The following is a 24,035-nucleotide window of genomic DNA, read 5'->3' on the forward strand; positions in this document are numbered from 1 at the left end:
AAAGTATCACTTTTGGTGTTGGGGCTTACATTTTTCCAGCAGGGTTAATATCCTACCTTCCAGACAACACTGAAAACACTATCCTAAGATCAACAGAAATCCCACAATCAGGAAAAGTGAGTGACATAGTCATAAATGAAATTTTAGGTCACTTACAGTGATTAGCATTTTGAAAATCTACATGAAGAAGCCATTCAACACCTTCTTGTGTTAGTTCAAGCTTATACAAGTAAACAGCAGCTGTCAAGCATGTCGCGACAACCATTCACATCTTTTATGCTGAAACGCAAAAAAAAAAAAATGCAGTAAAAATTTTAAAATACTACATATATGTTCAGCCATCATCATTCATTCATAACACAATTTAAATGGCTCACTTTACACTCCCCTCTACTGGTCGGCTAATAATTTATGCACACACACTTTATATATAGATATATATATATATATATGTATATGGGATATATAAACAGATTTTGAATACAGATATAATTTTTTTTGTATAAATATATACAAATAATAACAGTAAGAGTGAATGGCCTAATGCTAGAGATTGACAGGAAGTATGACTTTGTCTGTGCTCTGACTATACGTCACGCTCGTGTTGGAGCGATTGGACTTCCCCGACTTGCTACTCGTGGGGGTATACGATCTGTGATAGGAGGGCGGTTGAGATGAATATGCGCTTGGGTGGGAATACGACTCGCGCTGCGAAAACGGCAGATACACTGGCCCCTGATTGGCTGGAAACACCGGCTGCATGGGATAGTAGCCATGGTGACTGAAGGATGGGGGAAATCCCGCCACACCACTGGGTGGAGCTGTAAGATAAAAAGGCGAAGACCAGGAATGAAAAACAACAGCATCTTGTGAAAATATTCCTTTCAAAATTGCTCCAGTGTTATCAAAACGGTGACTACTCACCACTGGTGCTTTTACATGCACATATCTACAACAATGCTGTCTCAACGAAATACATTTACACATTTATTTCTTACAAGGCTATATATCAGAATTTACTTCAATCCCAAAAAGTGTTACTTCACACAGTTACATGTAGATATCACCTGGTTTCCACATTTTTGGTATGTCAGGCCCAGATGCTATGATGTCAAAAAAAAAGAAACATTTTGTTTTATGATACTCCCTCGTGTAAGCCTATGTCATGCAACAATAAGACATGTCAAACTTATACAAGATGTTATATCACATATCTTCCATTTAGGGTTGAGCACATAATGAAGATACCAAAAATATAAACTTAAAAGTTACTTAAAGTTTATACCGAGCCCCACTTGACCATACCGTATATGAGCTGGACACTTAAATTCCAATTACCATCACATTCAGTCTGATTATTGCAGATACATGTATATTTGTGAAAACATTCCATTTCTACCCCCATGTCGTTCTAAAGCTGTATTTTGTGACTACATATATACTCTGAAACACTGTGTAGGTTGCATAAATTTATCCACTGAAAACAGAACCTTTCCCTACTTAAATTTATCCACTGAAAACAGAACCTTTCCTTACATAAGTTTATCCACTGAAAACAGAATCTTTCCTTACATAAATTCATAGACTGAAAACAGAATCCTTACATAAGTTTATCCACTGAAAACAGAACCTTTCCTTACATTAATTTATCCACTGAAAACAGAACCTTTCCTTACATAAGTTTATCCTCCGAAAACAGAACGTTTCCTTACTTAAATTTATCCACTGAAAACAGAACCTTTCCTTACATATATTTATCCACTGAAAACAGAACCTTTCCTTACATAAGTTTATCCTCCGAAAACAGAACTTTTCCTTACTTAAATTTATCCACTGAAAACAGAACCTTTCCTTACATAATTTTATCCACTGAAAACAGAAACTTTCCTTACATAAGTTTATCCACTGAAAACAGAACCTTTCCTTACATAAGTTTATCCTCCGAAAACAGAACTTTTCTTTACTTAAATTTATCCACTGAAAACAGAACCTTTCCTTACATAAATTTATCCACTGAAAACAGAACTTTTCCTAATTTAAATTTATCCACTGAAAACAAAACCTTTCCTTACATAAATTCATCCACTGAAAACAGAACATTTCCTTACATAAATTTATCCACTGAAAACAGTACCTTTCCTTCTTATTCATGACACAATGTATATGTATTACTAAACCCCTGAAAGTCTATATAGTTTTCACATCACACAGTTAATTAATTTCTCAGCTTAGTGTATTGAATCAGCTGTTTAATTTTTGTGTTAAATGCCCTCCATGGGGTAGGAGTATATGAATTGTCTGAAATGTCCCACAGCTGCTCAAGATTTATAAAAAAGGTTGCCTACATTCCTCTCCTTCTCCACAAGTGTACCAAAAAATAACGATTTCTCCTGATAAATTCACAACTTCAGACCACAATTTCAATCTTCTCTGACAAAAATGGTTTTCATCTTGCTAAGAACAGCAGTCTAAATGTGGGTTTTACCACGCTGCCGATCGATCTCTTAACATTTGGCATTATAAACTCTCATAAAACATTTATACTTTCATCAATAAGCACTTTATAAAGGGGGTGCACAATAGAGGTGGAGACTTTAGCACAGATCCTGACATGAACTTAATAAAGCAGGGGAATAAAATATTGATAAACGTACAAAAACACAGTTTTTTTCTCAACTTTTGACATTTTCCTCAAGGCAGAGATATTTTATAATGCAGCAAAGGACTTATTTATATATACTCAGGGAAGAGAATCTTTTCCTTGAAAATCAGACGAAATTTGTTCCACCAACTAACCGCCGTTAGCACATGTAATACGATTTGTTTTGGACATTTTGGTTGAATGTTAAATACATGTACTTTGAAAACTCCAGTTTCCCTTAAAATTCTCATCCCTGTGTTCTGAAATATTTCACAAATGAAAGCAGTGCAGCCTTGCTCCCATGCTACATATAGCTAATTTTGGATGAACTCTTCAGCAAAGTGCAGTTAAAAGCTTCATAACAAGGCAAAAAATATGGGTGAAGACATTACCAGCTCCAGACAACACTACCACAGCATACACAGCCATAAGGGTCACAGACAGTCCACGACAACTGCCAAGAATTTAAAAGGACTTGATTTTTACATTTTTCTTACGTTGGTAAGGTACACTGTTTCCGTTGGAGACGACGGTAGTTGGCGTTGTCGTCACCCCGGTGTGAGTGTCGCGGGCTTTACGACACGATGAGCGCCGACAGCAGCATACAACTGCAACAACGACAACAATCACCACAACGACACTCCCCACTGTAATGGCCACTGATGCTGTCACGCCCAGAGATAAAAATTTGTTTATTATGCCTTGTTGACCATCTGTAAAACATAAAAACAATGGTGCAGCTTTAGTAATGATCCCTTTTAAATATCATGACCAATTGATGCTGTAATGGAAAAAATATCACATCAAATGAAAACCTAAAACATTTATATCTTTAAGACTCCTGTTTTTTATAGGAATCTGGAAATCTGCTTCCCAAAATATCCTGTAAGAAAAAAAAGAATTTATTTCATGAAAAAAGGAAGACCTGTGCGTAGTAGTCATTCTGTGTACATGTTGGTAGAAGCACAAGGTATAACACTGGTTGAAGATCACTGGTCTTGGACTAACATTGTTCGCATATTGGTACAGAACCAGTACATTCATCAGTACAACATGCCAAAGGTTCACCAGGTCGTAAATTACCCTCTAAGATTTGAAAAATTCTTCAGTTAGACCCTACACTACCACTAAATAAATAAATAAATAAAAAAATATTTCACTTTTACAGACACATTGGGAGTAATCTTTCATATAAAATTCTGCAAGTACGGGAGTATACATATGGCTATGGGAGTTCTATGATACCCATACAGTGAAGTTTTCTTATTAAACCTTACACCCCATCATCACACAGTATGTATATGCCCATACATGTACTATCATGTCTTCTTGTGCAATACTAATAATAAAATAAGGTGGACTCTGTTATTACAACATCATAAAACCAGCTAGTCCCCCCAGCCACTGGCATAAAAACAATTCCTTGGTCTATTGGAATCTAAATTACTGAATTTGGTGTCCTACTCTTTCATGAACATAAAACCAAATGATGCAGTTTTGTGCCAATAAACCTGCAAATGTCCCTTCTCTTTCATCGCTGGAATTAGAGTAGATGTAGCGTGAATGGAAGACGTGAAGGAGAAGGGAGCACAGACGCTGTAACCCAGGTTAAGGTATCTTTTGAGAACCAGTGACTCCCAATACTTATCATACAGGCCTCTCGGGGTGCACAACGACAAAGACGGTGAGAAGAAATAAAACAAATGCCGCAAGGGAAATCGCTAAAACATGGTGCTGGCTCAATGCACTTCCTTTGATATCTGCAATACGCCCTGTCAAAAAATGTTGTGCAAACTGGCAAGGCTAGGCAATATCAGCTGGCAAGAGGATTAAGTATCAGGTCCTGGGTTATAAAAACATTAATAGTGGTTTGATGGTGTACTACCATCTCGATCCACTCCCCCTGCCCACTGACACCTCTCCCCTCTCATCTCCCCCCTCCCCCCTCCTCCACCGCCCTCATCTCACTTGGGCTGGTAATCAGACCTACTGGAAGGATGGGCCAGTGATATATAACAGGAGGAAGGTGGGGATAGTCTTCCTCTCCCTCTGTACCCAGACCATATTCACTGATTGATTAGAACTGCTATAGTCCCTTGGGCACCAGTTTTGCCTCAGAGGTGATGCTGCTATCTTACACAAGTCAACCTCAAAGCCTCATCACATTTATAATAGTACAGGTTACATTGGTCAATGCAGTCAGACTACAATATTAGTGTGAAGTAGAGGTCTAACATATACCGGAGGCACACACACATGAATGTACAAACATAATACCAGTATGTCAGCTCACTTAACAAACGCTATCCAATTAAACAAAAATTAAAATGACGATGAAAAACTTTTAGTTTCATTTTCCTTGCATTTATAACAAATATTAGCACACCTATTTTTGAAGATCTTGATAATTATTATCACCACAGTTATGCACGGTATATATGCTCTTCACATTTTTATTTATCCCGCATCAGACAAAATACTCCCCTTTTCATTGGACAACAACGGTCACATGGGGTACAGATATATTCACGAATCCTGCAGGTTACCTCAAATGTGCCTGCTGAGTAGGTTACCTTCCTTTGTTGGGGTCCAAAAATGGTCACATCACTGCAGCCATTCACCTATACATTCACCTACACGTCTTTTGCACTGAATTAATAGGTCTTTGCACGATAAATTCATTACATTGTGACTCCGTGATAGGATACGCAAATATATCGTGTTAATAACTTTCATATTTAATATGAGGATTATTGACACCATATATTTGCGTATCCTATCACTGAGTCACCATGTAACTAAAAGAGTCTGTATGTAGTTTCTCACCCAACCTATACATATACAACTGTGTGGAAGAAATAATATCAGAGGGGTAATGACCCAGGAGCCTCTCACCAATGTGGTCGCTATGAGTTCAAGTCCAGCTCATGCTGGCTTCCTTTCTGGCCGAAGTGGGAAGGTCTGTCAGCAACCTGCAGATGGTCGGGGGTTTCCCTGGTTTCCTCCAACCATAATGCTTGCCCAGCGCCCAGCTGTTGTATAAGTGAAATATTCTTGGGTATGGTGTAAAACACCAATCACATAAAATAAATAAATAAATGAATTATGATTTTTTTTTAGTCTTATGTTCTGTATTTTACCTCTGATATAAATCATTCTTCATTTACAAAACCAACATTTTCACAGCAACACCCTTCCAAACCCAAATAGAACTTGGTGCAGTAAAACTAAAAACACAAACAATTAACCTGCAACTTTCAAGAAACTGTTCACCTAAAACACAGTCTTTAATGTCTATATAAATGGATACCATATCAGTAACATATTTTATCATTTCATTTAAATCCTCTACGGAACATGACATTGAACTGTGAAAAATCAATTAATTTCAAGGAAACATATTCCACAGTAAACATTTTCCCAAGATATTTCAACACCTTGAAAACCTTTCTTCAAGTGTCAAGTGCTTTCCAGGATTCTGGGCATCAGTGGGACCCCTGATGACCAAAAGTCATGTTGCAATATTTTACTGCCTTAATTACCATTTTATTAGGTTTCATATCAAGATAACTGTCTCATCACAAAAACCTCTTAGCAGAACCAAAAGATTTCTAAATATATAGACTTTTTAGCATATCAATTACACTGGTAAAAAGAAATAAAAAAAAAGAAACAACATGTGCAACAAATCACTATTGCCACAATCAGAGATACATCAAAGAGAAGGCTTAATCAGGTGTGCCATTCCCATAGTTTTCTGCTCCAGCGGTAATACACTGTTACCTGGCCATGTCGCCCTTTGATGTTGGTATTACGGCTTAATGATGCAATGCTGCGTCGTTAATTTCACCACACGGTACGATTTTCTCTGCCTGTAATTAATAGCTATGCCAGGTTTGACATGATACAGATACTAATGCATCTAGACAAGGTCATTTTTCCAACAGCACATACTTTGGCCATTCATCTGAGTTATGTCAACGCAAGAACAAAAAGCCGAAGTAGAGAACTACCCCTGGATGTAGGTACTGAATGCTTTAAGTAACAAAGGCCACGCCAATTTTAATTGTTGTTTTATAAGCAGAATACATAAAAACTTGAAAATCATCAAATCTGTGAAAAATGTGGAAAATCCTGGCTATCTGTCATCATGAAGACATCATTTACAATCTAAGAGAGCATAGGAAAAGAGAAAAATCTTAAAAACATGGAAATCAGACAAAATAAAAATGTGGATTTTCAATTATTACTTTTTTGGATTATTTTAGAGTCCCGTAAAATGCAAAATACAATTGGTGTGGCCTAAATACATTTGGACACAATAGATGCAGACAGATGGAGAAATGGACAAAATACACCTGGACACAATAGATTCAGACAGATGGAAAAATGGACAAAAATACACCTGGACACCATAGATGCAAACAGATGGAGAAATGGACAAACTGCAAATGTTTTAAAGAAAAACAAAACAACACAAAGTGCAAGTTTTTATAATCAAGCACATCTGTGCATTAGGTGAGGACTATGCTTAAAATCCCAAGCATTATCCATAAATTGCAAAATTCAATGGCCAAAAAAAAGATTCAGAAATAAAACAGAAATCAAATTCATCACAATCTACACTGCATGTACATGTACCTGTAAAACATACAACCTAGGGGGCCTCCGTAGCTCAGTTGGTTAGTACACTAGCGCGGCGTAATGACCAAGGATCCTCTCACCAACGCGGTCGCTGTGAGTTCAAGTCCAGCTCATGCTGGACTTCCTCTTCGGCCGTACATGGGAAGTTCTGGCAGCAACCTGCGGATGGTTGTGGGTTTCCCCTGGGCTCTGCCCGGTTTCCTCCCACCATAATGCTGGCCGCCGTAGCATAAGTGAAATATTCTTGAGTATGGCATAAAACACCAATCAAGTAAATAAATAAATAAACATACAACCTATAAATTAGCTCTAATTCCAACAGATTTCCTCTCTTCACCAAGTATTAATTACATACACACAGAATGCTATCAACATACTGGGGGTGTCGGGGGAGAGGGGCGCAAGCAATGGAATAGTCTACTGTTCGAGAGATAAGTTCAAATTAATGAAGAAAGATGCTACTTGTAGGTTTGATGACTCAGAACTGCTTGCGCAGCGGCCGTGAGAGTATGCCCCAGCATGTCGCTCCATAACCTGTAATGGCATCTCTTCTTTTCTTAGGTTTCAGATTACATAGCCAGGTATAAATTACACCTGTAGTGATAACGAGTTTCAGGTTGACAGAATTTGTCAGAGTGTTTACCTGTCCTGGTAGTTAAATCTATCAAATTACAGGTAAATGAAGGTTGATCCATTCTGAAGGCATAACTTTACTGGTAAGTAAAACATTCTATAGTTCTGATGTAAATATTTATCAATGCAACATACCTCCATGTATATGCTTGTTCAGTTTTTGCAGCGGTACAACACAACGAATAATAAAGACATTGACAAGTAAAAACAGAAAAGCCTCTATTACATTCTTATTAGATGTTAATTTATCTATTTATTTATTTGATTAGTGTTTTATTTATGTATTTATTTGATTGGTGTTTTACACCGCACTCAAGAATATTTCACTTATACGACAGTGGCCAGCATTATGGTGGGAGGAAACTGGGCAGAGCCCGGGGGAAACCCACAACCATCCGCAGGTTGCTGGCAGGATCAGTGTTTTACACTGTACTCAAAAATATTTCACTTATACGACAGCGGCCATCATTATGGTGGGAGGAAATCACGCAGAGCTCTGAGGATATCACATATTATTCCATTCATATATTCACACAAATATAATCTCAGACGATGAAATTTTACAATGTTCATGAATCCGACACAAATAACCAAAAAATATATATGTAATAAATATATAAGTGCAAAAAGTGAGATATGTTATATTTTTCTGACTACAGATTTCCACAGTTTCTTTACTAATTAAGCTGAATTGAGATTCTCTCAGCTGTTTATACAAGACAAGATGCTTACGTTTACTTCATTAGACTACATTAGAAACTTATTCATTCAGCAAAACGCCATGGGCACTTCCTGACAAATACAAAGAGGATCCTCTGCACTATTTAGCTCAGGACTCATGATGTGCTGTGCCTTTGTCGAGTTACTTTCCGTTTCAGTATTAATTACCACCCGCTAATCAGGCCACTAAGACGTTACCTCTACACCCCCAGGCTGAAATATACCTATAGCCAGTTGCCATGGTAATTATACCAAAGAGCCTTTACTGGACATTATGTCTAACAAGATTCCTACATTAACAAGTGGTCAATAGATAGTGCCCCAGTCCCAGGGGCCGAAACAGGGACGTTAATTCAGTGTCCACTCTATACCTGAGTGAGTGAGTGAGTGCTTGGGGTTTAACGTCGTAGTTAACAATTTTTCAGTCATATGACGATGAAGGAATATTTAGAGTGCATGTAATGTGCCTCCTCGTTGCAGGACGGATTTCATCTAGTTCTTTCATCTAGTGCTGCTCATTGAGACAACTTACTGAAGGCAAGTAAGCTGCTCCGCCCGAGCCATTATACTGATACGGGCCAGGCAGTCATTGCACTATCCCCTTCATGTTGAACGCCAAGCGAGGAAGTTACAACTTCCTCTTATAAAGTCTTAGGTGTGACTCGACCCAAGACACTCTCTGTCTCTCTGTACATAGCCAGGTTATGAATTTGTACCCTGAATATGGGATGGAAGTTCTGTCTTTAGGATCCACGCTACACTCAGGATTATATCAGATATGATATCACTGCAGATAATTGAAGGAATCTGGGCTGTAGACAAGGCCACATCAATTAAAATATCTCGTCTCACGGGCAGGATGAATCTTTATTCCAATGTTGTAAGAGGGTATAAAAATGACAATAAAACTCAAAAAATCCCATACTTCATAGAAAATGTGGACTTTCCTAAAACTGTGTATTTACGTAATTAGAAAGTTATACTTACGTAACTGAAAAGTTTCAAAATGCAGGAAAATCATAAAAATATCAAGATCAGACAAAATGGAAACATGGATTTACAATTTTACTTTACTTCCTTTTTTTAGAATTTTTTTTTATTTTCAGCTCAGATTTCTTTCAGATAATATTATCATAGAGGCAGATGAAGTTAACAATACTGAAAAGGATTGAATGAACAGAAAAATGCGATGAATGTCTGCAGAAATTACATGTACATACCACTGAAATTAGACCTTAATTTTTTTCCATGCAGTCAAATGTTTGTTTTCTATGAGCTGGGCTTCTTTATGGAGCATTTTCCATTTCAAAATTTGATTTGATTGCTGTTTTATGCATGGTCATACCCGACAAATTTTCACCTATACAACAACAGTCATCAAACATCATCTACACATGAGCGTCATCAAATACTTATAGGTATTGATGCCCCAGAAGTAATAAGGGCAGATCAATCTACAATTTCCCAGTTCTAAGGAAGAGTAGTGGCAAACTGATTTGCTTAATACAATTAATATAAATGATCACTTACAAAATGTAGTGTATTTAACTTTTTTAGTCCAAAAAAAAAATAGGCATGTTAGTGCATGGTGTTATAGTGCATGTTCGCTGATAAGCAATTATGAAATCTGCAATGTGGAATTGCTGCAATAACTAACGTGACAAAATGCCACCCAAGTCAACTAACAAACCTCACTTCGTCACACAGAGGCAGCGCCCACATTAGGGAGACTTAGGGTGGGGTGAATAGAGGCATACGCTGAAGTTAATGGGTCATAACAGAAGCCGTTGAAAAGACGCGAGACTCCTGAATCAGTGTACACATATTTGGCTAATGGTTGAGATGACAGGCAAATTAGTCCAGGCTTCTCTGTAAATGTGAGAACTGCAATATAAGTATACAATATCTGGCTGAATTATCTACTTATCTTTATTTATCACTGAACTCAATCTGCACTGATAAAAGACTAGCACTCTTGAGTGTTTAAGTGCTGGGTGGACTGGTGCAGTTTTTTCTAAGTGCCACAGTTTGACACCATTGTCCACCGAGCAATCAGACAAAACAGCGCTACTCCAGCACCGCGTGGGGTCCTACAGTCCAGCCAGAAAACCACCCATCTTTAAAAAAGAAAGTACATACTCAAACGCTGTTTCCCCAAGCATTGCGCCTGAAAATCATACTTCTTCTCGGAGACGTGTTCGTTGAGAAAAAACACCGACTGTAATCATGGGATAAGAGTCTCTCTCCCAACGCCCTTTTCAAATCAGACGAGGCAGAAATCATAGCCGACAAAAGCCGAAATGTGGACACAGCTGATGATCATTTCATGCCGGCATAAACAATAAAAGATGTCATTTTCGACAGGAGCGATTCAACAGTTCCTCAAGTGATATTATTGCCAGCCCCGCCTAGTTTGAGAGGGGGTACCAAGGTCAATCCTGTCCCCCCAGCTTTCCCCCAGCTTTCCCATCCTCACTATCCAAATAATATTGATATCTACTTACGCCTGTCAATCAAACACTGTCCACACACTAACTGTTAATTAATTCACGCCAATTATAGCTATACTTTATCTGTCAAAACCCTCCAGCTTTTAACCTTATAGACCCAAAATGTACAGACCTTTTGATGTACACATATTCTAAATATATATGTACAGTCAACTGATGAAGAATACTTGTAAAGAAAGCATATGTAAAAAAGAAAGCATATGTATAAAAGAAAGCATCTCCAGATAGACAAAACAACTGACAGCTTCAAAAATTTGCATGCATTCACTTCACATGTGTCAAAATCCACACATCAAAAAAAAAAAAAAAAGCTGAAAAATTCTAAACAAAATCATACATGATACTTGAGACCTCCACGTCCATGTATATTAATTGTGGGAGACGTAATTATGGCAGCTCAATTTATTCAAAACTCTCTATCTGAAAATACACGTTCAGTTCTAACTAAACATACTATAATTCTTCACCTTTTCACCTGTTAACAACTCGTTTACTCAAGCATATTCTTAAGGCATACTTCTTTGTAGAATGTTAATATCATACTTTTTGTGAAGCCCTGAAACTTGCCAATCCAAACCAATGTAGCTTTGTCTTCAAAATCAAATTACAAACGGGCTTAAATGGCATTGAAAGTTTCTCTTTCACAAGTGAAATGGTTGAAGAATTAGGTAAACCGGTACATGCAGGCTGTTGAAATATTCACTCTTAGAGCAAATCTTACTTAACACTCTTACTTTCAATTCTTGAATTGTAACAGTGACAAAAATTTACCAGCCAATAAATCATGAACCACAAATGCAGATAAAGGGCCTATGATATCCAATGTATGACAATATGAACAGCTACATTTCAAATATGTAAAACTGGTTCATAATCTATATAAAAAGTGGTGACTCAAACTTAAAACGTTCCACTGGAAAAGTCTTTGTATAAATAAAACTAGTTCAAATAATGATGCATTATTGTGGATTAATATTCCCAAGTTTAAATAAATGTAGACAGCCATATGTTTTCCAGCTGTCAAAATACATTCTGATATACATTTACAACTATGGAGGTATATATTTTGTGTTGATTTCACTGGAGTGTTCACGTCTGTCAAAACAAAACGTAAAAACCATGTACGTTTCTGGACCTCTGGTTATGATAGTAACACACAATAAATGCCGCAACTGACAGGCCAGCTGTCTGCTGAAATATACACAATTTGAAGGTGGTCTGGGCAGACTTAGATCTGTCACTCAGGCCTAAGTAGACCAATTAGCAAGCTCCAAGGGTTTAAGACTCGTGCTGGGCATCTGGCTCTAGTTACGCAACACTACAGGGTGTCTGGTCTGGTGCTATCACAGTTTTCCTGTACAAGTGCCTCCGATATCTAGTCTTGTCTGATCGCTCCAAAGGAAAAAAAAAGTACAGAGGAAAAAAAAAAACAAGGACTGCAAATGCTGCAATGCGCTGGAGAAGTAGGTAATGATAACATATATGAGCTGTTCAATTGTTTGTACTGAGCCCAGTGACAAGGGTCTGGCTCTAGCTTAACAAAGCACATGTGTCAATGGGCGGACCATACAAAAAAAAAAACCCAGCAGCAGATAAACCTATGAAGTAAGGCAAGCCCATACTTTTGTAGATCTGTTTCTAACCTTCGGTAAGGATGAAAAAATACACTGAGGTTGAGTCAAAGATTGGCAAAACAAGCCTGGAAATAAGCAGTAGGACAAAGACAAAGGACAATGTTATGCTGGAAATAGTACTTTGACTGGAGCCAACTGTTTTGGTTCAGGACAAAACTGCCATGAAAATAACACTGTAACATTTGATACTATGTCCTGCACCAACTTCAACACTATTTCCAGGCTTGGCAAATGACAAGGATATGCCAGCAGACATGCATGGTACAAGACACTGTGTGTCTACTTTTTGCATATTTTTTTTCATATTATTTTCACAATGCACATGTTATCTACAGAACTAATGTACGTTTAAGGATGTTCAGAGCTCCCATGCTTGGCATTTTGTATGTGCTCTGAACACTGTATTTTGTCAAACTTTCTCACACAAAAACGAGCAGATGAGCCATTTAAGCGATGGAAAAGAAATAGTCCTGTATGTGAATTATCAAAACATTTTCTGTGTTCATACTCAATACAAATAATTTAGCCTAATGTCAGCATATATAAAGACAGCAAAATATTTTGCAAAAATATCAAAAAGTACAAGTGAGTTAGATAATAATCTGATTTCTACACACCTATAAATACAATCTAACCATGGTATCAGTTTTCAATCATGTACAAAAACAGTATAAAGACAAAAAAAAAAAACCCACACACACACGTTTAACATTTTTGCAGACAGATATGATAAATAACCTAAGATTTTTGCCAATGGCTAAGCTTCACACGTTTTACCTCGATTCTTTCAGAGTTCTATTAGTCTTAGAGAGGTGCTTTCATGTTTGGTTGGAATGAAAAATAATACTAGAAGGAACTTCAAAAACTTCAGCATATTTTGTAATATTTATTTCGGACTAAAAATGCACTTTTTGGGACAAAATTTTACGTCATTTATCATCTTGTCCCCTGTGATGTGCTTCCAATCAGTGTTCTCCTTACCTTCTTCTAAAGGAACTCTTTCACAGGCAGCTTTCCCATCGATGGACTCGTCTGACAAATCTCCACAATGATCCACCCGATCACACACCAGGTCCTTCTCTATACACAGACCATTATCACATTGAAAATTCGCCCCACAAGAGTTGAATTTTTTAAAATCTGAAAAAAAAAACACAAGAAACAGAACATCTGGATAAAGAATGGCTGCTTGAAAATGACAGCATGAAATGTCTTAAAGAAGTTCATACAATATACAATTTGTAATTAACAGAGGTCTCTGTCTCAATAACCTAACTTGTAAATATTTACTTATTTCATTGGAGTTTTATGCTGAACTTGAAAATTTCACTGATACAACGGTGACCAGCATTATGATGCAAGGAAACCGGGCAAAGTCTGGAGGAAACCCTTGACCAACCGCTGGTTGCTGCCAGCCTTTCTCAAGTATGACCTGAGTGGAAACCAGCCTGGCTTGGACTTGAACAAAGAGTGATCGCATCTGTGAATGGTTCCTGGACCCTGTTCTCCCCTGTTACCCACTAGGCCACGGAGGCCCTTCTAACTTTGTGGTTAAGCAGTGTAATTTGATGTAAATGCTTCAGAATAAAAAAAAAATCTGAAATATTTCACACGAATGACCTTGTTCTACATGTATTATCCTTTCATTACAAGAAGAAGAAGGACTTTCAGAACATAATTTCCACATCTTCAAACAAATCTCAACCTGCTCCAAACCAAGTGGCAATAACATTTCTGAAACATGCCTACGCATATATAAAATTTATTTCTCAAGAACCTTTCACTTATATGACGGCAGCTAGCATTACAGTGGGAGGAAACCGAAGAGAGCCCCGCTGGAAACCCATGACCATCCGCAGGTTGCTGTCAGACCTACAACCACAGAAGAAGCCAGCATTAGCTTGACTTGACCTCACAACAACCATGTTGGTGAGAGACTCCTGGGTATGTTCACACAGTTTTTAAGTCTTCTACAGAGTCTGCGGAGCTGTATTTGAACAAATGTGACCATGCTTCAAGTGGATGCCTTAGAGCACATGGCTAGCGAGAACTGGCCTGATCGAATGGATATACATACTGTATCTTGATCAGTGTACAAAGATGGAGCTTAGATATTTCATGTATGTATAGCAAATAAAGTCTCTTATAATCAGAAAGCAGATGAAGACAGGCTGGGCTCTAGTACCAGCCATGATACGACAAAAGTCTGCAACATGTGTGGAAGCCGATCAACAATTCGCCAGACAAAAAACATTCAACTGTCTCTTCTCTTTTTCATATTTTTTTTCTTCACCTTGGCAGGTTTGTTCAGCGCTTGATACAATCAGATGTCAATTAGTAAGGAAAGGAACAGGGCTCTGGTTTCAGAACTGCCTGCTGCGATTGCCCCATCAATTAGGCGACCAGCTGCCTGACAGCACTGTGGCCATACACTCCCTATATACTCCTATACTCCTAACCCAATACAGCCACTGTCTCTTTCCACAAGGCTAAGGAAATTGGATAATTTAAGATTGTCAGCTTAGTGTTGCATGATTGAGGCTATACTGAGAAATGCAACAGATAATGAATTATCCCGGGCTTGTTGTATTCATCCAGCATCTACAGATTTGCATGTATACAGGGTTGATCATCTGACAATGTAAGTATATTTCGAGACTGTCTGGAATAAGGAATTTACCACTGGCATGTTTTACTTTCCTCATGCAATGGCCTTTTTTTTTTATAAAATTTTCATATTTATTTATTTGATTGGTGTTTTACGCCATACCCAAGAATATTTCACTTATATGACGGTGGCCAGCATTATGGTGGGAGGAAACCAGGCAAAGCCCTGGTGAAACCCACGACTATCCACACGTTGCTGGAAGGCCTTCCCATGCACAGCCGGAGAGGAAGTCAGCATAAGCTGGATTTAACTCACAGAGACCACATCGGTGAGGGGTTCCTGGGTCATTACGCTGCCCTAGAGCGCTAAACAAATGAGCCACTGAGGCTCCTAAATTTTTTATATAAATATATCAGTTTTCAAAACCAAATTTACAAAACTCATTGTAATTTCAGGCCATAGCCAAGGTTGTTTCATACATGAATATACATGTATGACTTTTTGCAACTGCATGGCTTTTCCCATATGTGATGAACAGACTTCAACTTCATATTGGCAGGACACAAGGGATCTTACACTACTGCAAAACTGCAGTAGCGCCGTTGACCACTTGACCACTTACCAAGTCCCCTGTGAAAGTAGAGTGGAGGAATCTCTAATTTACCTGACTCATGCCAGGATTGAACCCATAACCATGGTTATAGGAACTGTGCTTGTTTAATTGTGAGGAATTTATTGACTGATTTATTTAATTGGTGTTTTACGCCATACTCAAGAATATTTCACTTATACGACAATGGCAAGCATTATGGTGGGAGGAAACCGCGCAGAGCCCGGGGGAAACCCACAACCATCCACAGATTGCTGGCACACCTTCCCATGTACAGCAATTGTGTGAGAAATGAAACTTAACTTACAATTACAGGTTGGCACACTAATATAATAATGACTTCACAAAGTAAAGGCCCAACCCCCAAAATAAACAAAATATGATTTACTAAATATTAAAAATTACAAGTTATACTGAAGTTGAATTTTTCAAAAACTATAATTATTTGTGATATTACAGAGTTTCTTGAAAACAATGTCATAAAATACATGTCTTCTTCACGTCGATGTGGCGTTAAGCCACAATCATTCATTCATTCTTCACGTTCATTTAAACTGAACATAGATGATATGATGAAGTCAGTGACATTTATGGCAAGCGAGCCAAAACTGTCCCTAAGGCTATTTTCATTTATCTTTTGAGCATTTAGAATAGGATAATATATGCTGGAATTTTCCGTTCATATTTAATGGACTTACACGTGCTCAAAATAATGTGAAAAACATTTGGAAAAACACGCTATCAGAAATCCATCTTTACAATGAAATTGCTTTTGTGGAATTTTCTGCTAAGAAAAAAATTTCTTGGTAAAAGAAAAATGTAAAAGTTATTTCGAGTGATTCTGGATAGAGTTTTATGTTGTCACACATTTTTTTTCACTTTATGGGCACCCTACAGTCCATAAATTACAAATGAAATCATATTCTGTTTGTCTACAAAACACATAGGAACATTTTATGTGTACATATGTACAGCATATATATTGTGTCCAAGGTAAACATGGACGCGAAAAACATTACCCATTGCGTAGACATACATAAACATACATCAACAAACATACCCGCCCAAAACTGCCTGCACATTTACAAAACCTTTGGTGGCTATAGCGCCAGTTTCGATGTTACAGTTGATCTGTACCACACACACGAGTCCAAAAAAGCAAAACTGTTACACGCAATGTGCTTTCTTTGGCACGCAATCTGTTAGAGAAACTTGATTTCATGCAAAACAGAGATGTGCACTTTAAGCCACTTGATACAGTGAGATAAGGACTTGCAACAGCACCTTCTTCTCAGGCGTTCTTCTCAGGAGTAACAATTTACAAAAGATTCTGTCTAGATTCTATTGAACTGAGAACGGTTACAGTCGCTCAAGCTGCCGTCATCACGAAAAGGGGTGTTTTTTTCCCTTTTTTTTTTTACGAGCATGCGTGTAGTGCAGGGCAGTAATTTGTAGGAATGCACTCTGTGATTTCTTTTACATCATTTACGAGTGTGGAATGTCAGCCAGGCATGCACAGGAGACGTCAGCGAAAAGAGACACAAGACAAAACCATTCAGCCAGCCAGAAAATCTTTTCTACAAGATACTGGTCATCCCAGAGCAGGAATCCAACTCTTTCAATCAGAGATGATATCGATGTGGACAGAGCTAGTGTCTGGGCTAATAACCCCCGTGAGAGGGCTAACGAGCCCATCAGTGTAATGCATCAGGTGTCAGTATAGACTCCTGGCTGGATGAACTAAACAAATCTCTCCCCCCCCCCCCCCCCACAAAACACCTTATGTAACACATCTTGCCTTCATAGTGATCATTAGTTTCAACCACCAAAGCCTCACCCACCATTTCCTTACAATTTTCACCAACAACAATTCTCAACCCACTCTATACCTACCCTTCAAGCAGTGACCAAAAAGAGTTGGACGCCGCATTGCAGTTTCTAGTAAAACCCTCACGGTCACCCTTCACATTGCAGTTTCTAGTAAAACCCTCACGGTCACCCTTCACATTGCAGTTTCTAGTAAAACCCTCACGGTCACCCTTCACTAACATCAGGTTAAACTGATGTGTTCAATAACATATCAACAATAGTTTTACCCCTCAACCCCCTTCCCCTTGCACTCCCCACCAGTCCCTTCTTCCATCCAGTTTAGCAGGACAGCTTGTTAATTTTCCCCTGTCTCCCCATGCACCTATCAGCACTAAGCCTGCCATATTATAGGTAGAATATCCCAGCCCATACAGCTCCCCTCACCCACAGTGTCACATAAATTCATTTCACTGTTAATAAAGACCATACTCAAGAACTTTTCACCTCTATGATGGCAGTCATGTTATAGGGTGGTGGAAACTGGAGCGTCCGGGATAAAACCACCCACCTTTGGCAAATAGCCGACAACCTTCCCAAAGTGATGTATAGACATGCCCGCAACACTGGTGGAAGAAAGTTGGTCTTGAAGAAACATCAGACTACATGAGCCAACATCCAGCAACTTATTATCATCAATGCCCCTGACCTCCCCCCCCCCCCCCTTCCGGAACAGCAGTGGAGGGTCTCTATAAATTCCCTGCCCAGGGCCAGATTTGAACCTATATCTTTTGAATCCAGCTGCTGTTTTTCCCCTAAATATATCAAGTGAACAACCAAATTGCTATTGATCCATGGTCTTATTGAAGCTTCCATCTCAGGTTCTACGATCCATCCAAATTCCCCAAGGCTCGACTATCATCATGCACTAAAGGCAAACAATGACCTCCCTTAATTTCTATCTCCAGCACCAGTGACAACTTTCAAGTGCCTGCTTGCATTCTTGACAAAAGTAACCTTTTTTCGTCGACAATGGATAAAACAGGAATGGATCTGGACAAATTGATTTATTGATTCATTTAATTCATTGGTGATTTAAGCCACAATAATATTTCACAGTGACTGCAAGCATAATGGTGGGAGAAAACCAGGCAGAGCCCAGGAAAAACCTCATGATCTTCCACAAGTTGCTAGCAGAACTTCCCGTGGACAACAGAAGAGGAAGACAGCATGAACCAGTCTTGAATTCAGAGCTCCTTAGTCATTGGTCAATTTGAACATTTTCAAATGTTATAGGGTAAGAAATGCAATACAAACAAATTAACATTAAATCATAAAAAAAGTCGAAATTAGTTTTATTCAACTGCAATCAAATTGCTAAATTTTATGAAAAAAAGATAAATGTATGTTAAAGTTATCCAGGATTTTGGTTACAACAACGATAAGTTGAATTACATTTATTTTAGCAAAATGTCACTTGTGCTTATATAAATGAATACCCTGATCAAGTAATACTTTAAGTATTACACACAAATACATAATTCCCACTAAGCCAGGAGATTTCTTTCACTTTCCTACTGACTCAACTTACTGAACTGCACATGATTGCATGACACAAAACATATGTGGATCTCTACAAGCAAATTTAAAGGAAATATTTTCTGTCAGTCTCAAGTGTATAAAATAGCGCTTTCTGCTGTATTTTAATGTGGAAAGGACGAAAAATGGAATCTGACCAGAACTGTGTTTAAAACCACTCAATCAATTGTGTAACAAAGAGGATGCGAGACGCTTGTCAAAATTGTCTGCTTTAAAATTGGTTCAGGAAATTTGAACAATTTGTCATCCATTACCTTGTCTGCTTTGAACGTTATTTACTGCGTCTAGATTGAAAATAAGTTAAATTCTAATCAGTCCACAATGGTTTCCTGCTTCCAGACTGAGTTTTTTCCCCCTTCATTTCTCATCCTGAATTTTAAGTACAGGCAATTTAGCCACATGGGATGATCTTAACCTTGTAACTTATCCCGCTGGTGTCCACATGGAACTGAGAAAACAAAATCTCCAAGGTGACTGTCCACCAGTAACACAGACCAGACAAGGCCATCAGGCCTGTACACGTCGTCTTGACAACCAGGCTGCCATTACACAACAGACACTCATACATCATCCACCAATCAAATTACTATATGAAGCCTGTCATGTGGCATGACATACTGCGTCTGCTTTTCCTCAGCCAAATCAGTGCTAATACCAAACTCTGACTGGGGGAATCCCCCTGGCCTTTTGCCGGCCTGATCCAGACCCAGGGAGGAAACCCTAATGTTTCAGCACGGCCTCCTACACGGGGCCTTATCATCTTATCTTTTCCCTAAGGATTAGAGCTGAAGGAAGAGCTGGTGGGGAACGGCTAATCCAATATGTTTCAACCAGGTAGATGCTTTAATGCTACCTACGTCGGCTTAAATTAATCACCCGAGGCATTATAACATAGATCATGACAGTGAAACCGAAGACAGCATATACAACATTGGTGAGACAGGAACTTGATGCATCATCTTCAGCTTTCAGGAGAGACAGATTAGTTTAAACCAGCCATTAATCATACATATAATATGGCAAAGTGAAATTTGAGATGCCGTACATGTACATATATGGTATCACAGAAGAACCAACTATAACAGGTAGGCCAACCAAACATACATGTATATGTAACACTCTACAAAACACAACCAGATATATCAAATCCAACAGTATGAGAAGTATGTAACAGTAATCGATATGCAAACTTACATGTATATCTTGCACAGTATGAAAGGGGGTACTGCATAGCTAAATCTATCATATCACTGTATTTTCCTTATTTATTTGAAAGATAAACAAAGTAGAGCTCTAAAACGAAGGATATGCTTCAAAGGTTTTATTAGTGTAATTTATGTAAACAATTATAGTGAGAATGACACAAAAAATGATTTGTTTGTGCCGCTATAAAGATGCCAGCTTCAGAAATCTGTGCAGATTATTTCTCTGCACCCCATAGTTCTCTGAGAATGTTTCAACACATTGGTTGAAGAGTTGGTTGAAAAGGTGAAAAAATTAGGTCAACTTACACCAAAAACAAAGAATGAAATTAAAAAAAAATCATTTTTGAGGCATGTTGTTTTTTTTCTTAACAACTCCTCAAATGTATGCACTTTTTTCCTTCAATTTTTGGAAATGACACCATTGAGAATGTGGGATTTGAGCTTATAGAATGCCCAATTGGGACTCTTACCTCACAAGTTGTTTTGACACCTATCACGACTAACATCACTTCATATTGTAATTTCTGACTGACTGGTTAGGAAAACCGTAGGTAAGGCCATTTTTATATCCCAAAAGGATTTATTTATTTTTTTAATTGGTGTTTTACACTGTACTCAAGACAATCACACTTATACGACAGCGGCCAGCATTATGGTGGGAGGAAGCTGGGAGGAACCCAGGGGAAACCCACTTGCCATCTGCAGGCTGCTGTGCCAGACCTTCCCACGCATGGCCGCAGAGGAAGGAAGGCACAGAAGCTTTATTGTACTTTTATCTATCATGGTACATCTTAAACTGCGCAATAAGTAATAACCTTCCCACTTACAGCTGGAGAAGAAGCCAGCATGAACTGGACTTGAACTCACAGCTACCGCATTGATGAGAGGCTCCTGCGTCATTACACTGCGCCAGCGCGCTAACCAACTGAACCACAGAGGTAGAATGATTGACACTGTCATACACAGATATTATCCTCTAATTATACAGTGTTAAAATCTTGCCATTAAATCAACAAGAAAGACCAAAACTATTATACTGTCACAACTATGACTGTTCATTGTATGCGTGCGTGCTTGGGGTTTAACGTCGTACTCAACAATTTTTCAGTCATAAAACGACAAAGGAATCAGTAGGGTGCATGTCCGTGTAATGTGCCTCCTTGTTGCAGGACGGATTTCCACCACTCTTTTATTTAGTGCTGTTTCACTGAGACGCCTTACCGAAGGCAAGTCAGCCGCCCCGCCCGAGCCATTATACTGATACGGGTCAATCAGTCGTTGCACTATCCCCTTCATGCTGAATGCCAAGCGAGGAAGTTACAACTTCCTCTTTTAAAGTCTTAGGTGTGACTCGATCGAGGATTGATCCTTGATCTACCGGTCCCGAAGCGGACGCTCTACCTCATTGTATGCATAAGGATTGCAGAGCAGTGAATTCGTATGTTAAGGAGTTGTAAATGATTGTGATGGCAAAAGACATTGTGGGAAGTTAGAGCACAACTTTACCACAGAGGTTTTTCATATGCAAATCACAAACTGCATTTGGCAATGCATGTACTATGGGAGAGAACTGCAATTAACCCTGTGAAAAAAAAACTGAGCAAAATGTTGAGCTATGAGGTAAAAGACTTTCCTTGGTCTTTGATATGCAAATCACCATGGATGATTGGCTATCTGTGTGCCTGACAGTCACAGCGATCAAACCATCATGACCACGAGCCAACAAAGGGCCAAAGCTTAATTTATTTATTTATTTATTAAATTGCCACTTTACAGTATACTCATACTATTACATTTCACTGTAATAGTACCACGGCAAGTATTACGGTGTGAAGAAAACAGGAATCTGCAGGAAGTTGCCAAGGCTTATTAAATTTTAAAACTGCAATGTTTCCTCATCATCACACAGTACATAATGCAAGGGAATAGAATTTATTAATTTATTTGATTGGTGTTTTACGCCGTACTCAAGAATATTTCACTTATACGACGGTGGGAGGAAACTGGGCAGAACCCTGTGGACACCCAAGACCATCTGCAGGCTGTTGACAGACCTTCCCATGCAAGTGAATAATAAATTAATAGAAAAGTTATATATAGTAACAATACATTTGTATTTCTGTACTGAAAACTTTAGTCCATAAAATGAGGATCAACAACGCAAATTTCTTTGTGACAAAAATATTATACATTCGCTATCATAGCATTATTACATAATAAATGTAATAAATTGCACTTTTTCACAATTTAATTTAAATCAAAATATTAAAATGTGTTTTATTACTGTTAGTAACCCAGATCACCTAAAGGCCAACTGATTTCACTCCTGACCAGATAAAAATAACTGATTTACGCAATGTCAGCAGAAGAAAAATCTAGCAATACCTGATTGGCTATATATTCATGTGCCAAGCAAAAAAGCAACTGTGTGTCAGATTTTTTTATCATATAATCAATAATAGATTACTAGCTCTCTGATGCCAAGCCAGGTAGGTAGGTAACAGATCTGGGCATACATCAAACTGTCTAGTCTGCTAAAAAGAAAACCAAAACGGAGGAGAAAGAAAAAAGAGCACACAAGCTTTGGTAAAGTCACCCGTAGATAAGAGCTATTAAAAGCTATTAAATTTTAACAGAAACAGAAAATGGGAGAATGTCTAACTGGCAGAGAAAGTATACATAAAAGGGTAAAAAAAATATGGTATGTTTGATGGGATTCCTCAGCAAATTCAACCACAGATAAAGCGCATGTTTCTGGCATATCACAGGAATGTTACCTGATCAGGTTATTATCTCATTGTTTTTAAGTTCATATGTACTCCTAGCCAAACCATCCATTTTACTCTTCAAAATCTGATTAACCTTTTTTTCAAATTGCATCAAACATTATACTTTAACAAAATGGTCAAATTTGTTGAGGATTAAGGGTATCTACCACAACTGTTGTCATATATATGTCCTTGACCAATGAGGTCACAGGTTCAAATCCAGCTTTGGAGAGGGTTGTCAGCTAGCTGTACAATGAGAATCAGAATGCCTTAATTGTTGCTGTCATAGATGAAAAATTCTATGGCGTAAAACACCAGAAAAAAAAAAAATAAAAAAAAAATAAATAATATGATATATTTATTTTTTACGCCGTGCTCAAGAATATTTCACTTATACGACGGCAGCCAACGTTATGGTGGGAGGAAACACAGCCCAGGGGAACCCCATGGCCATCCGCAGGTTAATATCATCTTATGTGACACAGACAAATTATTCATGGCATCATTCTCATAACAACTGTAAGTATAAATTCCACTGAAAAAAGTGCATTAGAGGTGGAAAAGGTTGATGAATTACAGTAACTGTGAATAACAAGCATGGTCATGACATGAAAATGTGATTGTTAAAAACACTTTCGTGTGGTACTTGGTGTTAAC

At 38.2% G+C, this 24,035-nt stretch overlaps 1 protein-coding gene across 1 annotated transcript in view; it reads right to left on the bottom strand.

The window, feature by feature from the left end:
- Positions 1-546: 546 nt before the first annotated feature.
- Positions 547-24,035, bottom strand: part of LOC135465987 (abnormal cell migration protein 13-like) — an 81,521-nt gene continuing 58,032 nt past the window's right edge. The window contains exons 5-7 of the mRNA XM_064743369.1: positions 13,764-13,922; positions 3,139-3,354; positions 547-821 (exon numbers count right to left, since the gene is read on the bottom strand). Coding sequence (XP_064599439.1) covers positions 547-821; positions 3,139-3,354; positions 13,764-13,922 — 650 coding nt within the window. The remainder of the gene's footprint in view (positions 822-3,138; positions 3,355-13,763; positions 13,923-24,035) is intronic.

Source organism: Liolophura sinensis, chromosome 5, assembly GCF_032854445.1.
Source record: "Liolophura sinensis isolate JHLJ2023 chromosome 5, CUHK_Ljap_v2, whole genome shotgun sequence".
In the NCBI taxonomy this organism is placed as follows: domain Eukaryota; kingdom Metazoa; phylum Mollusca; class Polyplacophora; order Chitonida; family Chitonidae; genus Liolophura; species Liolophura sinensis.